The sequence below is a fragment of the Lepidochelys olivacea genome, assembly GCF_965140295.1.
Source record: "Lepidochelys olivacea isolate rLepOli2 genome assembly, chromosome: 20".
NCBI lineage: Eukaryota > Metazoa > Chordata > Testudines > Cheloniidae > Lepidochelys > Lepidochelys olivacea.
In genome coordinates this window covers 17,259,673-17,275,342 of record NC_140430.1, presented here as the reverse complement: position 1 = coordinate 17,275,342, position 15,670 = coordinate 17,259,673, and the positions used below count along the sequence as shown (strand labels likewise).

The following is a 15,670-nucleotide window of genomic DNA, read 5'->3' as shown; positions in this document are numbered from 1 at the left end:
CAGGCTGGAATGGATCCATGGGAATCCAGACTCCAGCAGGGGGAGGCCTGGGGCTCCAAGGCTGGAATAACTGACTCCAGGGTCTTGGCTGGGTGTGTGTCGTCCCCCCGCCAAGTTCTGGGGACCTGTCTGGGTCTCCCTGCCTCAGGAAAGGGTCAACTGGGGCATGCAGGTCTGTCTGAGGCATCGCCCTGGCCCTCAGCCCCAGAGCATACGGGTGCCTCACAACCTGTGATGTTTATCCTCCGACGCCCCCCCGAGGCAGGGCTTTTATCCCCCTTGTACAGATGGGGGAAACTGAGGCACAGAGCAGCTGGCTCACCCAAGGAGTTTGTGGCAGAGGCACTTGAACCCAGATCTCCCATATCCCAGGGTAGTGCCTGAATCATTGGGCCAATGTCTCCATAGGAGGGGATTGCCCCTGATCCATTGTAAATCAAATTGGTCCCCCCACCGCATGGTGATGCGCTGACCCTGGTTTCCCCTCTCTCTTCCAGGCTCACCTGGGCCAGCGGGGTCTCATTGGGGGGGAGAGGAGGGGTCTTTGCAGTGCCCAGCGCGACGGGAGCCCCAATCTCAGACTGCGGGGGAGGAGAGGGGTCTGTGCAGCGCCTGGCACGAGGGGGCCCTTGATCTCACTCTGGGAGGGAGGGGAGGGGAGAGGTCTGTGCAGCATCCACCACCACGGGAGCCCCTCACTCTGGGGGGGAGGGGCCTGTGCAGGGGAGGGGTCTGTGCAGCGCCTGGCACAAGGAGGCCCTTGATCTCAGTTTGGGGGGAGGGGAGGGGAGAGGTCTGTGCAGTGCCCAGTGCAACGGGGGCCCTGATCTCAGTCTGGGGGGGGAGGGGAGGAGTCTGTGCAGTGCCCAGAGTGACAGGCCCCAATCTCTGTGGGGGTCTCTATACACTACCGTAATACACCTCATAACACTAGAATGCTAGGAGCAACTTCTTTAAGCCAGAGCCCTGGTTCAGCGGTGCCTTCTTAACAAAACCTTGGAGCAAAGGATTCTGGGATGGCACTGAGGAAGTCTGGTGGAGAGCATTGGCCTGGGGCCAGGGCGACCTGGGTTTGAGTCCCTGCCTCCCTGTGCAGCTTTGGCCAAGTCACTTCCTTGCTCTGTGCCTCAGTTTCCCCATCTGTACAGGGGCTCTAGGCTGTGCAGCTCCGTCTGCTGCAGCGGGAGGCACCCAGATACTCCGGCAAGAGCTAAACCCTAGCGTCGGCCCCTCCTTTGGAGAGCCAGCACGTGGGGAGCAAAGGATTGTGGGATGGAACAGGACAGAGAGAGGAGTCTTGGTGCAGGGGCTCCCCCAAGGGAAGCGGGGGCAGACGGAGGCAGCTCCCCACCTGGGCACTGGCTCAGCAACGCCCGCCCCACCCCCGATGCTGACAGCCCCTGGCTCCTGGAGCGGCTGGCCCTGACCCTGGGGGAAGCACAGCCTAGTGGGGATTTTCATACCGGGGTTTGGCATCCTCAGGGGCCGCTGTAGGACCGAGGTGAGCACCGTCCCCCCACTCTGGCTTAGATCCCCCCTCTTTTCCAGCCCCCATCAGCCAGGTACCATCCCACCTGCCTGCGTGGCTTTGGGCGACGAGTCCCACCCCTGGGCTGGAGCACTGGGACAGGGACTCTGGTCGCTGGGCTGCACCCCAGTACCTCTGACGGGATGGGCGCAGTTAACTGTGCAATCCCCGTGGGAGGTGGCAGCTGCTAAATCTATCATATGGATGGGAAGGAAACTGAGGCACCAAGGTGAAGTGGCTTATTACTGGACATCACTGCCCGCCCCGAGCAGGGGTAGAACCCAGGAGTCCTGGCCCCCAGGTTCTCCCACTCTAACCACTAGTCCCCACTCCCCACCCAGAAGTGAGGATAGGACCCAGCCATCCTGGCTCCCAGCACCCCCCTGCCCTGCTCTAACCACTAGTCCCTACTGCATGCCCACTCTACAGCCTCCACTTTGCCTGTGCTCTAACCCGTACGACTCTCTATGGCCCAGGGACCCCCCCGGACGCTGCAGACCCCGAACTCCGGAGCGAGTGAAGCAGCTGGGAGGGAGGAGTGGGGCGTGTGACTCCCATGGCACTGGGTCAGCAGCGGGGCGGGGAGCAGGCAGGGAGTTCTGAATGACCAACGTGGGAACCGGCCTTGGGGCCTGGCCAGCATCTGCTGGGGCCTGGCACTTGGGCGGAGCCACTGTGCTGAGCCGGAACCCGGAGCCTCTTAACCCCTTCCCCTCCGCCTTGTCTGGTGTGGGTGGCGCCAGGCCTGGCTCGCTGGGCCGGGAGGTGGGGGCTGAGTTTCCTCCTGTGTTAGAGGGGGAAACTGAGGCACAGAGTGGTGGGGACGAGACCTGCCTTGGATGGGATAAGAACTGGGAGCCTTGTGCTCTTCTCTGGGCTGCTGCCCATGCGCTGTGGGGCACCACTAGGCTGGGAGATGAGGCTGCACCTCCAAACTCAGAATAGGAGTGTGTCCCCCCCACCCCAAGTCTGTGCCCTAGGCTGCCCCCTTAGTGCCCTGACCCCGGCTAACCGCTCTCCCCCATTGCGTTCCCCAGCCAGGAAAGGGCTCGCTCCTGGGGGGCCACAGGGGGACTGCCCGCCCCACCCAACTAGCCCAGGGGAGCAGAGCTCAGACACAGCCCCCCTAACCCAGGTGCTCAGGAAGGAGGAGGCTGATCCCAGGCGCTGGGGAGGTGCAGCTCCCCACCCCTGGGGATGCACCTGCCCCTGGAAGGCAGCCTCTTCTGGGGTGGGGCAGCTGGGGGCCGGGAGCAGGAAAAGGAATCGAGCCGGGCGGGAGGCAGCCAGCCGGAGTGGAAGAACCGGCCCTGCCTGCCAGCACTCCTGTCCCCACGCTCCAGGGCTGGCTGCCGGGCCGCACCCACACAGCTCCCAGGGACGGGCGGCACCCTGGCCCCGCTCGGGGCTGGGGCCTGCGCCCCTCATTTCGAGGCACAAGGCCCCGGCCCCCTGCACCCCACTCCAGCCCAGCTGCCCCCGCACACCTAGCTGCCAGCCCCCCGCCCCCAGCTCCGGTTGAATGGGAAATCCCAGGCTCGGCTGACTTAACCCTTCGCGGCCTGGATGAAGTGCCAGCAACAGAAAGCTCCGAGCAGGAAACGAGGCAGCAGCTGCAGGAGCGGAGCAGGCAGCTTGGAAGGGGACAGCGCTTTGTATCTAGGCCAGGGCAGGGCGAGAGGGGTTAGAGCGGGGCAGGGGGGCTGGGAGCCCGGACTCCTGGGTTGTATAAGTAGGGGCATAGCGAGCAGATCGAGGGACGTGATCGTTCCCCTCTATTCGACATTGGTGAGGCCTCATCTGGAGTCCTGTGTCCAGTTTTGGGCCCCACACTTCAAGAAGGATGTGGATAAATTGGAGAGAGTCCAGCGAAGGGCAACAAAAATGATTAGGGGACTGGAACACATGAGTTATGAGGAGAGGCTGAGGGAGCTGGGATTGTTTAGTTTGCAGAAGAGAAGAATGAGGGGGGATTTGATAGCTGCTTTCAACTACCTGAAAGGGGGTTCCAGAGAGGATGGCTCTAGACTGTTCTCAGTGGTAGCAGATGACAGAACGAGGAGTAATGGTCTCAAGTTGCAGTGGGGGAGGTTTAGATTGGATATTCGGAAAAACTTTTTCACTAAGAGGGTGGTGAAACACTGGAATGCGTTACCTAGGGAGGTGGTAGAATCTCCTTCCTTAGAGGTTTTTAAGGTCAGGCTTGACAAAGCCCTGGCTGGGATGATTTAACTGGGAATTGGTCCTGCTTCAAGCAGGGGGTTGGACTAGATGACCTTCTGGGGTCCCTTCCAACCCTGATATTCTATGATTCTATGGTTCTCCCCGCAGCTCTGCGTGGGGAGACTTCCCAGCTCTGCCACTTCCCCTTTCCATGCCACAGCTCCTTGAGTGCCCAACCCATGGCAAGCGCCAAGTGGACCCTTGCCCCAGCGGAGGATGGGGCTCCGGTCTGCCCCATAGAGGCAGGGGTGGAAGTTGCCTGGCTGATCCTGGGTGTCACTCTCTGCCACGGGCCGGCGCTGCCCTGGGGGATGATGGGTCAAAGTCACAGGCAGGGGAGGGGGACTGGGGGGGGGCCGAGGGTTAAAGCCACAGGCAGGGGGTGGGGGAGGATGAGGGGATAAAGCTGGAGGCGGGAGGATTGGGGGGGATGAGGGCTAAAAGCCGCAGGTGGGGGGGATTTGGAGGAGCTGAGGGGTTAAAGCCGCAGGCGGGGGAAGGGGATGGGGGGGACGAGGGGGTTAAAGCTGCGGGCGGGGGAGGGGGATTTGGGAGGGACGAGGGGTTAAAGCTGCAGGCGGGGGAGGGGGATTTGGGGGGACGAGGGGTTAAAGCTGCAGGCGGGGGAATTGCTGGGGGCGGGGATTTGCTCAGGGTAAATCCAGAGTGGAAAAAACAGTTGGAAAACAGACAGATCTGGAGCCAGGGAGCTAATCCTATAATCCCCCAGGGCTAGCTGTGGGGGGCATCCCAGTGGGGTTCCCCCCCCCACAGCTAGTTGAGCACGACGGAAGGGGGGGACCCCAAGCTTGATCCCAGAGCAGGAAGACGGGGTGGGAGGAGGAGCAGCTCCCTGGGCCCCCAGGACCCATTATGGGGTGGGGGGCAGCCAGACCCAAAGAGGCTACTGTAGAAGACATTGGGCAGCCTGGCAAAGGAGGAGACCTCCGGTCTCTTTGTGGGGAGGTGGTTCTCCACAGGACACTGAGCCCAGGGCTTAGTGCCCCATAGCATGGGGTGGGCCAGGTCCAGCTGTCCACAGGCTGGGTTACATGTGCAGCCCCATGCCCCTCGCCAGCCACTCATTGGGCTGCTGCCCTGTGGGTTGGGGGCCAGGTTGGGGAGACCCCCCTGGTTAGCATCCAGCTGGGCCTTTCAGGTATAGGCCAGACTGTGGGCGCTGAGGGGGGGGCCCCAGCGGATCCCCCAGCCCAAAGTGCGTGTGAGGGGGGGCTGTTTGAGTCCCTCCCCCCGCACTGTCCTCCCTGCATGTTGGTTTCTGGCCCCAGGGTCTGCTCTCCCTGAGTGAGGAAGGGTAGATTGCATCCTGCAGGGCAGGTTGTGTGTCCCCCACACCCACCCATGGCGGCTCTGCACCCGGAGTCATGGGAAGGGGGGCAGCAGGACCTGCTGGGAGTCACAGCTCTGATCAGGCAGCCAATTGCCCTGCCCATGGCATCTGTGGGTGCGCCCCAGCGTGCCCAGAGCAGCAGGATCACTGGGTAGAGCTGGCACCTTTCAGGGGCGCTGATGGGGCCCCCGAGGGCAAAAACACGCCCCCAGTCCATACAGGGCAGTGGGATTGGCTGGAGGCTGCTATCAAGGGGGATGGGCTGGATAGGGCCCACCCCCAGCAGAGCAAACTGCCCCTGACTGCACCTACGCTGGGCCTTTGGCCTCGGTGCCAGGCCCACGGTGCAGCCTGCAGTGGTGCAAACTGGCATGCCTGGCATGGAGGGGGCATGGAGGGCACTGGCCATGCCCCGCAGGTGAGGACTGAGGGGAGCCCAGGGCTGGGCTAGCAGGGGCTGCGGGTCGGGACTGAGGGGCACCGGAAGAGCTAGAGGGGCGTCCAGGGCTGGGCTAGTGCCAAGAGTAGGGGCTACAGCAAGGAGCGATGGCAACACCCAGGCCTCCTGCCAGCAGCCCACCCGGCTTCCCTGGCAGGTCTGAGAGCTGGGGGCCCGGGCTGGGGGAGGGGGCGCCTGGGCAGGTTTATTCAGAGGGGGCCGGAGCAAATCGTGTTAGTTAAAGGACAAAGCCTTGGGAGCGAGAGTGGTGGGAAAGTGATGGGGGGGGGGGGGAACGGGGCTGTGGGGCGCCAACTGGGTCAGGGCGGGAGGAAGGATCCTGCCCCTCCCGCCCATGCTGGCTGCACTGCGGGTCGGGGGCTAAGCCTGGCCGTGACTCTGCAGATCACGGCCTGGAAGCAAGAGGCCAGACTCAAAATGCTAGAGCCACACTTGGAACCAGGGGTGCTGGAAGTAGGGGTGCTGGGGGGCTGCAGCACCCCCTGGCTTGAAGTGATGATAACAACCCCAATCCATGGCTTCCGCCTCCGGCACCCCTGCTCGGCACGTCAGAACCCAGGAGTCCGGGATGGCGGGAGGGAGAATGCTCTGCAGAACCCAGGAGTCCTGGCCGGGGGGGGAGGTTTGAACACTTCCTTCCAACACTCAGATTCCACAAGGATCTTACACAGCCAGGGTAGTTGGGCCCCCCAGGAGACACCCCCATTAGGATGCAGCCCCCCTCTGCCCTGCTATGCAAGAGGCTGGGGCGCCCTGGCCCAGGGGGGCACTGGGAGGAGGTCAGCCGGCACCCCGCTTTGACAGCACATCGCCCCCAGCAGGTAGGAAGGGCCCACAGCTGCAGAAGCGGCTGAGCAATCGCGGGAGGCGGAGCTGGGCCAAGGCGGGAGAGGAACAGGGCTGCCCCAGGCTGGGGGTGCTTTCCCAGGACTGACCAGGGAGCCCCAAGCTAGGAAAGTAGGAAGTGCCAAGCACCTGCCCCTTTGGGACCGAGAAGGCCAAAAACTCTGGTGAGACTCAAATCAGTGCCGGGAAACGAGAGGCCAAACTAGGGGGGGGTGGATCTTACAGAGATCCCCCCCCCACACTCCTTGGCCACCCCAGAGCCAGGGTCTTGGCCTGGTCTCGCTTTGCACATGCCCTCAGATAGCTAGGGGTCTCCAGGTCAATTCTCCATATCCAGGTCCCCAGTGCTCCAGGCACCCTGCTGCCCCAGCCTTGCCTTAATTTCCCCTATGAGCAGACCAAGGAGAGCAAGTGTCCGGAGGGGAGAGAGGCAGAGGCTGTAAGGACCCGATCTTGGTGATGGGGAGCCCCTGGGCTCGATTCCCTGGTGGCTCACGGGGCCAGTTACACTTCTGGTGTGAAATGCAACCACGCCACGTCCAACCTCTGCCCTGGCGGCACCGAGGGGCAGGGGAGAAGGCCCGGAAGCCCCTCCGCAAGGCAGGCAGAGCTGAGGGTCAGCAGGGGGCCAGTGGAGGGACTGGCAGAGGCATTGCCCCTCCTTTGGGGAAGCAGCCCCATCTTTAGCGCCCCCTGCATTGCATCCCGACTGCAAGAGCCACCCCGATCTAGCTGGGCCTCACCCTGTCCCTGGCAAGCTAGCATCCCCTTTAGCGTGATCCTTGACTGGCACGTTAAGCCCCCCCACACACACATACTCCTGAGCCAGAACAGGACAGATTGGATTTTCTCATGCTCCAACAGGCTGAGACACAGGATGCCTGGGTTCCATTCCTGGCTCTGCCACTGCCCTGCTGGGTGACTGTGGGCAAGTCGCTTCGCCCTGCATGCCTCAGTTTCCCCTCCCACCATGGGGCTATTGAGAACAGAAGCTCTCTGAGGCAGGACGTCTGTGCTTCTCTAGGTCTAAGTGCTGCCATAACCCCACCAATTAGCAACCTCTCTCCAGGTAATTACCCCCCCAAATCACTGAGGGATTCTGGGATGACCTCCAATGTATTAAAAATAGAAATTCCTCCCCACCCCCACGGCCCCATTTCGCAGCCTGTCAGAGAACGAGCTGGAGTTGTTAACGACAGTGTTTTGATTTTGCTGGTCTCCAGGAAGAAGGGAAGTTTGATCACAGAGCCGAGGGTTTATCTGCAGCCCCGATCACCGTGGGCTGAGCCCCAGCCTCCTAGCGGCGAGGGGTTCCGTCGTCTGGGACCACCTCCCCCAGTCTCCTCGTGGCAGGCAGTTCCATCGGCCTCTACGATAGCTCCACTGTGGGCTGGGGCCAGTCCCATGGGACCGGGGGGGATCTGAGCATCAGGTCTGCGGCCTTGAACGGGACCTGGCCTAGAGCCAGCCTGGAGCACGACAACAGCCAAAGCCTCCCCGGGTCACCGTGCCCAGCTCTGGGGCCAAGGGCCGGGGCATGGACTCATGGCCAGTGGGCACCCTTGCTGCCAGAGCCATCCGAGGCTCCAGGTGCCCCCAGGCGGCTGGGTGCCAACACCCTGGCCAGCATGGCTTTGCAGCTGCAGCAGTTCAGCCTGGCTGGGGCTAGAAGATGGGGGGGGGTGTTTAAAGGGACAGCAGCACCCACAAGGAAGTTAAAGGGCCGGGGAGGCCCCCTTGGCGGGAGAAAGACAGGCAGTGCCGTGTCCTCAGCCAGGCTGGGCTGATCATGTCCCAACTCCAGGCAGGAGTTTGGGTTTCACAGAATTCAGTTACAAAAAAAGGGGGTGGGGGGGGAAGGATTGTCGTATTTACATAGGACCTACCGACAAACAAAGCACCCGATTCTGCCCTCGTTCCCTGCAGCCAGCGGGGAAGCGCCATTTGACAGCAGCACAGACAAGAGCAAGAGTCAAGCCCCAGGTGTGCCACGCTCCCTGTGCCCCTCCCTGGCAGGAGCGGGGGACGAGGCAGTCCACGGAGAGGCTGAGTTGGTGGCACGTGGCAGAGAGGGAACAAACAGCCGCGCTCAGAAGCGCCACTGCGAGCAACGGTGCTGGGCAGTGCTGGGGCCAGGGCCAGGGGGAAACACGCCTGGCGGTGCCATGGCCGGCGGGGAATAGAACCCAGGAGTCCCAGCCTGGTGCTACTGGACTAAGCCATTTGCTGCTCCTTGACCCACTGCGGGTTCGAGCTGGTTTCCACCCTCTGCAGGTTCCGAGAGGAGCCCACCAGTGGTAGACCTGGTCTCTGGTACCTGTGGGGTCTGCTGCCCCCAGGCGCCGTACATAGACTCTCCTGCCCTATGCCCGACACATGCCAGGAGCTGCCACTGCTGCTGCCTGCCCAGGGCCTGCTCCGGGCGCTTCCCCAGTGGTGCTGAAAGCGCCGCGCCAGTCTCCGCCCTGTGCTGCCCTTCCCCAGAGCAAAGCCCCACCGCTCGGACGGGCACCAAGAGCCACCTGAGATGCAGCCACCAGTGGATTAGGGCTGGGGTTTCCACACAGCCCAAGAGAGTTAGGCACACCCCAATCCCATGGAGTCTCCTCTAGCCAGGCACCCCATAGCCATCAATGGATTATCTCCGCCCACCCAAGAGGGAGGGATCTGCTGTCACCCCCATGTATAGAGGGGGAAACTGAGGCAGGGAGGGGCAAATTAAGCAACACACCACACAGGGAGGCAGATCTGGGAAATCAAACCGCAGCATCCCAAGCCCCAGTTGGCTGCCCTGTCCCCTTGGATTCTCCCTCTGCCCCCCCCCCCCAGCCTGGCATCCCCCCGCCAGGCTAGCAGAGCTCAGTTCTGTTTCCTTGCTGACTCTGGACAGGTCCTGGGTTCCAGCAGGGGGTAGTGCCCCCCTCCCCGCACTTTGCCAGGCACAGAGCTCCTCGCTAGTTGGGGGAAGCTGGCAGCTGTTCTCAGGAGCTGGAAGAGAAGTGCCAGGTGGTGGTGGTGGGGGGGCAAACGGATCTGATCTAACGACCCCCCACTACACAGCTAGTGCTTCACAGCCCCCCCACGGGCCATGCAGCCATAGAGGGAGGGCCAGAGAGCGAGGTTGGACTCGGGGGGGTGGATACAGCCTCGGCACCCTGGGGTGGGGTTCAGGGACTCTGTGCCAAGTGAAGTCAGTGGGAACGTAACCGCCAGCCGCCCTCCCTGCTGTGGGGAGCGGAGAGCCGAGCCTCACGCCCCGGCAGACAGGAGCGTTGGATCGACTGCATTAACTCGGCCTGTCAATTATTCATGTGCAGACAAAGACACCGCGATTCCTTCCCGCCCCGCTGTATTAACCAGACATGGCCTCCCCTCTCACCGGCCATCCCCCAGCACCGCCCGCCTCGCAGCACCAGTACCCCGTGATCACCGGCCCCCAGCTCCCGTGCGGCGCAGAGAAACCCATCACCTCGCGGCTCCCCAAAGAGGGGGAGACTGCGCCAGCCAGCCAGGACCACTGCCCAGACACGCCCGCCGCTGTAGTCGGGGCCTCACGCCATGCCCAGCGCAGCAGGGAACAGACACAGCAGGAACCGGAGGGGAGGGGGGCAGCTTAAAAAAAAAAAAAGAAAATCACCTGACCCTGACCAAGTGAGGATTTGTAGATTTCGAGGCCAGATGAGAATGACCATCGAGTCTGACCCCCCCAGCCCACAGCACGGAGATAGGGAGGGTGGACCCAGGAGATCTGCATTCAATTCCCAGCGCTGACATGGACTCCCCATGGCACCTCACTCAATTGCTGCGTGACTCAGTTTCCCTCATGCCATAAAATGGGGATGAGATGAATCCTCCCTTTATCAGTTTAGACTGGGAGCTCTCTGGGGCAGGGATTGCCTGTGCAAAGCCTGCACAATGTCCCCCGCACCCTGATCTGGGCCGGGGGCCCCTGCAGCACCGGGCATAGCCAGCGCCTCCCCAATGTGGGTTGGGGGCACGTACAGCACCTGGCACAGCCAGCACCTCCTTGATCTCGGCCGGGGGCGCGTACAGCTCCTGGCACAGCCGGCACCTCCCCGATCAGGGCCGGGGGCGCGTACAGCACCTGGCACAGCCGGCACCTCCCCGATCAGGGCCGGGGGCGCGTACAGCACCTGGCACAGCCGGCACCTCCCCGATCAGGGCCGGGGGCCCATGCAGCTGTTTCCAGTATACAAAACAAACACAGGCCACAGAATTTCCCCCAGCCCTTTCTGCAGTGGGGGGCGCTATTCCCACCCTTCCTCATGGGGCCGCTAGAGCCACCTGGGTCTCTTAGGATGACGTCCTGCCTCATCTTATTGATGCCGAGTGACAGAGGATCCAACCCGGCCCAGCCTGGCTGCTCAGATCCCCCAGCTCAGTCTGGCTGGGCCCTTGGGCATGGTGGGAGGGTGGGGAGTCCCCTTCCCCTGCAGTATGGGGCTAGGGCAATGTGAGTCCTGAAACGCATTGGTTGGAAAGTGACTGGGCTCAGTCCTGGGGGAATGTAATGGCCTGGGCTCCCCCGCAGGTCGGCCTGGAGATCCCTGCTGGCCTTGGACACCAGGACATTCAGCGCCCGCCCTACAGAGACGTTGTATCCCAGTCTGAATTTGCCGGCACCTCAGCCCCCGGATGACGGCCCCTGGCCGATCTGCAGCTCTTAGAAGGCCCAGGATCTCGCCAGTGCTTCACTGGGGACTTGCAGAAGCCCTGGGCTTTGGCTGGCCGCTGCTCCCAGCCCGCGGCTCCTTGCTGCTGCAAACCCTCCTCCCCTTCAGCACAGCGGGCACCGGCTTTTTGAAGTTAACAAAATTAGCCACATTATACGGGGTATTACGGTACGACCTAGGCACCCCTGTCATGGCCCAGAACCCCACTGTGCTGGGCGCTGTGCATTATTTATTAAGTGTATTACGTTAGCACCCAGGAGCCCCAGTCATTGTACAGTGCCGAGCATAACGGGGCTCCGAGGTGCTACAGTAACACACTTAATAATAACGTACAGCGCCGAGCACAACGGGGTCCTTGCCAGACCCATAACACAGCTCTTTGGGGCAAGGCCCCCTCTGACAATCTACACAGACAGGAGCCAGCAAATGTGGGCAGACAGGAGTGAGCACAAGGAAACAATGAGACAGCGATAGCCTTCTGGGTCAAGTTACTTACGCAGCACAGGGACTGGTGCCATTAACAAAACTCTGGCTCATTAGAAGCCCAGGAATATTTTACAAAGCTCTTTCACTCTCTCTGCTATCGAGGCTGACTGTTTGCCTCCTGCCTCTCTCTGCTCAGACTATTAAATATATTATATATATATATATATATATATATATGAAGTCCCTTTTCAGTTTTGCTCATTGTCAATTTCATTTTTGGGTTCTCCTTGGGTGCAAGTGGCTAATCTGGTCTTTAAATGAGGGAGATCTCTCTACTGCCTCTGGGTTTTGTTACAACACCCGAGACCCTGCTGGTTGCAGAACAGTGATCCTGGAATGGGCCCCATGCGGACTGACCCCCTCAGGGCTCTGTGAAGGCCCAGGAGATTGTCCGTGGTTTGGGGCCAGGCTGGAACAGCCAGCTTCCCTTTAAAGGTTAGGTTCAACACTGCAAAGGACTTTGTTTGTCTTTACGTTTTACAGAAACTGCTCAGAGAAACGCTTGCTATTTGGATTACATTTTTGGCTCAAGGTCCCATTGTCGGGATCCAGGTTTTTGCTTCCCAAACACAACAGCATGAGAGCCAGGTATTATGGAATCAAAAGTGAAACTAACTAGCATGGGCCAGTGGAGGAGACCCGACTAGGAAGCAGGACTCCTGGGTTCTCTTCCCAGATCCGCTGTGTAACTTTGGGAAGCCCTCTCTGCCTCAGTTTCCCCATCTGTAAATTGGGGAATAATGAGATCCACAGAAGAGCCGGGTAACAGATTTATTATTCAGTCCTTTAGAAAATGCAAACGAGAGCAAAACCGGGCCAGAGCATCTCTTCCAGTCCCGTCAGCCAGGCAAGGGAAAGGGCTGCCAGTTCTGGATCAATATAACAGCTTGAATAATTGACAGGCTGCTAACAGGGCAGGGAAGGAAGGGTTTTTTAGCCTACTGATTTTTAGCCTGACAGCGATCTTTTAAACAGGCAGCCGAGGATGACCATGGCCAGGCAGGGGCCGGAGGCAGGCTCCGGAGCCATCTTGGCCAACACACCTGGGGTTGAACCAGGGACCTCCCGAGCTAACAGCAGCAGTTGCTGCAGCTTGAGCGAGAGCACCAGGGCTCCCCTGGAGCACACCCTTGCTGGTGGGGTTTACAAAGGTCCGTGCACACACAGCTGTGGCCTGGGCCCTTCTCCCCATGGCCGGTTCCTGAGCCAGAGCCACAAACGGCACATCCCCCAGCACGGCAGAGTTCTCACTCAGCTGGGCCCCGCGGGCACAAGCGGGAAGCGAGCAAAACCACAACAACCGGGGATGTTCCCAGGGGACGGGCCAGCGCTTGTCATGCCACGGAGCAACCGCTGGGGAAGTGATTGTAAGAGCGTCCGCCCCATCCCCCCACCAGTGCAGGATCAGGGCCCCTAGAGGGGAGGGTGCCCTATGGGGCGACGCCGCATCTGACCCATCCCCGACCCAGCTAGCACAGAACCAGGAGCTCCGAACAGGGAAGAGAGCAATGCCCCATCTGTCGCCTAGCATGGGATGGGGCACCCTATAGGGGAAGGTGACCCTATAGGGGATGGGGGGGACTAACCCACTCCCCCAGCTAGTGCATGAGCAGGCACCCCATAGGGAAGAGTGATCCTATAGGGGACGGAGCATCAAACCCAGCCTTCTCCCAGCTAGTGCAGGATCCAGTCCCCTATAGGGAATTGTGACCCTATAAGGGCTGGTGTGTCTGACCTCCGTACCCTCCCCAGCTAGTGCAGGATCAGGGCCGCCAGAGGGGATTTCACCTCGGTCTCTGTCACTCAGGTAAACACACATCCGAGCAGCGCAGAGGGCTGAATTCTGTTCTCACTTACAGCAGGGCTGGCCGGGGGTAACGGAGCAGGATCTGAACCAGGGCCGATGAGTCCAGATTTACACCTGCGGGGTCAGTGCCCTTAGAGGTTCAGCTGTTGCAACAGGGGTTCAGTGATAGGGAAAGGGAGCAGCTGCACTGGGAATCTGGAAATACCGCGGGGGGTGGAAATAAAAGAAACCCGCATCTAATTCAGGGGATGGTCACGCACGCAGTGCTCTCTAGGGCCAGATCTCACAGCACCCACTCTTCAGCTGCATCAGGTTTTGCACCTGTCTCCTTTGTGGCCATGCCCAGGGTGGGAGGCTGCGAGAGCCGGGGGGTTGTCATACAGTCAGGTTCTGGGTCTGGATTCTCCAAACTGACCCGTACCAGAATGGGGGGAGGGATGGGAAGAGAGGCAGAAGTTCCAGTGTCTGGATGGGCAAGGCCTGGCAGGGGGGCACAGGGACTTCAGAGAGATGCAAGGCAGATGGCACTGAACTTGTAAGTTGAAATATGTGCGTGAGCGACACGGCCCAGCTGGCCAGGGAAGGCCTGTAGCTCCCTCCCCCACCCCCACCTTCCTCCCCCAGGCCAGACGCCAGCAGCGTTTCTCTGGCTTTACACAGATGGCAAGAGCAGAACCTGGCCCAGCCGGGGGCCTGCATGTCCCACCTGCATCATGGGGGTTGCCCCACACTCCCCTTCCACCATGGGGGGGGGGCAGCTGGGCATATCCCAGATGTGCAGGGGGGCCCCACAGGAATAGGCCCCACCCCCCTGCATGTCCCAGATGTGCAGGGGCGATAGGAGGTTCAACACCCTCTCGTGCAGGCTCCAGATGTGCAAGTGGCTCCAAACCCCCCCACAGTGACGCTGGAACAATTTGTATAGCGGGGGTGCTGAGAGCCCTTGAACAAAACCGTAAACCTTTTATACGATGAAAACCACTTCAGGCCACTGGGTGCTACCCCCCCCCCCCAGCACCCCTGTCTCCTATGCATGTTCCACCTCCCCCCTTGCAGATCCCAGATGGGGAGGGTCCAACCGCCCTCCCGTTAGAGATCCCATATATGCAATGGCTCAAATCCCAGGTCCCAGACATGTTGGAGGGGCTGCCCCCTGGCGGCTGGGGACGAACTGCCCGCCGGCCACCGCTCTTACCTGAACGGGGTCGTTGGCCATCTCTGCCCCTCGCCTCCGCACAAGCCACCGCGGCTGCTTCTTCCTCCTCCTCCTCTTGGGAAGGCTGCCGCTGCTGCTGTTCTCCAAGGGGGGCCCCCCCCTCACACCCGCCCCTCCATCCTCCTCCCCCACTCCGGGCTGCGGGGCGGGCACCGTGCGCGGAGCCCTCGCTGCAAGCCCCCAGCCCCTCCCGGCGGGGCAGGCGGGGACCAAGGAAGAGCGAGGAGCTCCCGGGGAACGTTCGATCTGGGGCGGCTCGCGCCGCGGCTGCTCCCGGGGAACGTTCGACCCGGGGCGGCTCGCGCCAATGCAGCTACCGGGGAACGTTCTATCCGGGCGGCTCGCGCTGCAGCCGCCGACCCCCCCGCCCCCCAGTCCCCAGCGCGCCCTGCTGTGTCCCTCCCTCTCTGGGTCCCTAACTTGCCGGGCTGGTCACATGACCAGGGTGGAGGGTGGGGGAACTGGGAGGAGGCCGCTGGCTGCAGCAGGCGGCTAATGGGGGCGGGATCCCGAGGCCCGAGACTGCGGGGATTGCAGCTGCCGCCCGGGGTCCCTTCCCTTCCCTTCCTCTGCAGATTAAGGGATTAGCAGCTCAGGCCCGGGAGAGCCCGAGCCGTCCCCCGCCGTGGCGGCATCGCCCGGGCTGCCTGCAGAAGGAGTCTGTCCACCCCGCGCCAAGGGGTTGCACCGAGAGCCGTTGCATGTCCTTATGAATGCGGGGGTGGTTCCTGGAGCGAGGAGGGGACGGTGTATTGCATTGGCCCTCCCCTCCCCCACCGCAGCTGCTTCCATTGCACCGTGCCCCACAGCTGCTCTTTCCAGAGTGATGCTGCACTGACCCCAGATCGGCTTCCTTTGCGCTGCCCAGCCCCCTCCCCAGAGCCCTGCCTATGACACACAGTTGCGCAGCTCTGATTCCACCCCATAGAGGGCACCGGCGACCTATGTCCTAGTGGAGTTAAATCAGTGATTCTCCAGGTTTTTTTCCATACCCGAACTGTGTACCCCACCCAGCCCCCCAGGATCTAAACCAGGAGCCCCCCCCCACTTCCCCTTTAT

At 61.6% G+C, this 15,670-nt stretch overlaps 1 protein-coding gene across 2 annotated transcripts in view; it reads right to left on the bottom strand.

Annotated features, from left to right (window-relative positions):
- The window catches only part of PKN1 (protein kinase N1), a 49,481-nt gene extending 34,572 nt beyond the window's left edge, over positions 1 to 14,909 (bottom strand). The window contains exons 1-2 of one of the 2 annotated variants that reach the window (XM_084610716.1): positions 14,591 to 14,909; positions 9,878 to 10,020 (exon numbers count right to left, since the gene is read on the bottom strand). Coding sequence is in view for 1 of the 2 variants with exons in the window: in XM_084610715.1 (XP_084466841.1) it covers positions 14,591 to 14,611 (21 nt within the window). In the remaining variant the exon portion in view is untranslated. The remainder of the gene's footprint in view (positions 1 to 9,877; positions 10,021 to 14,590) is intronic. The other variant, XM_084610715.1, reaches the window with a different exon arrangement.
- Positions 14,910 to 15,670: the final 761 nt, after the last annotated feature.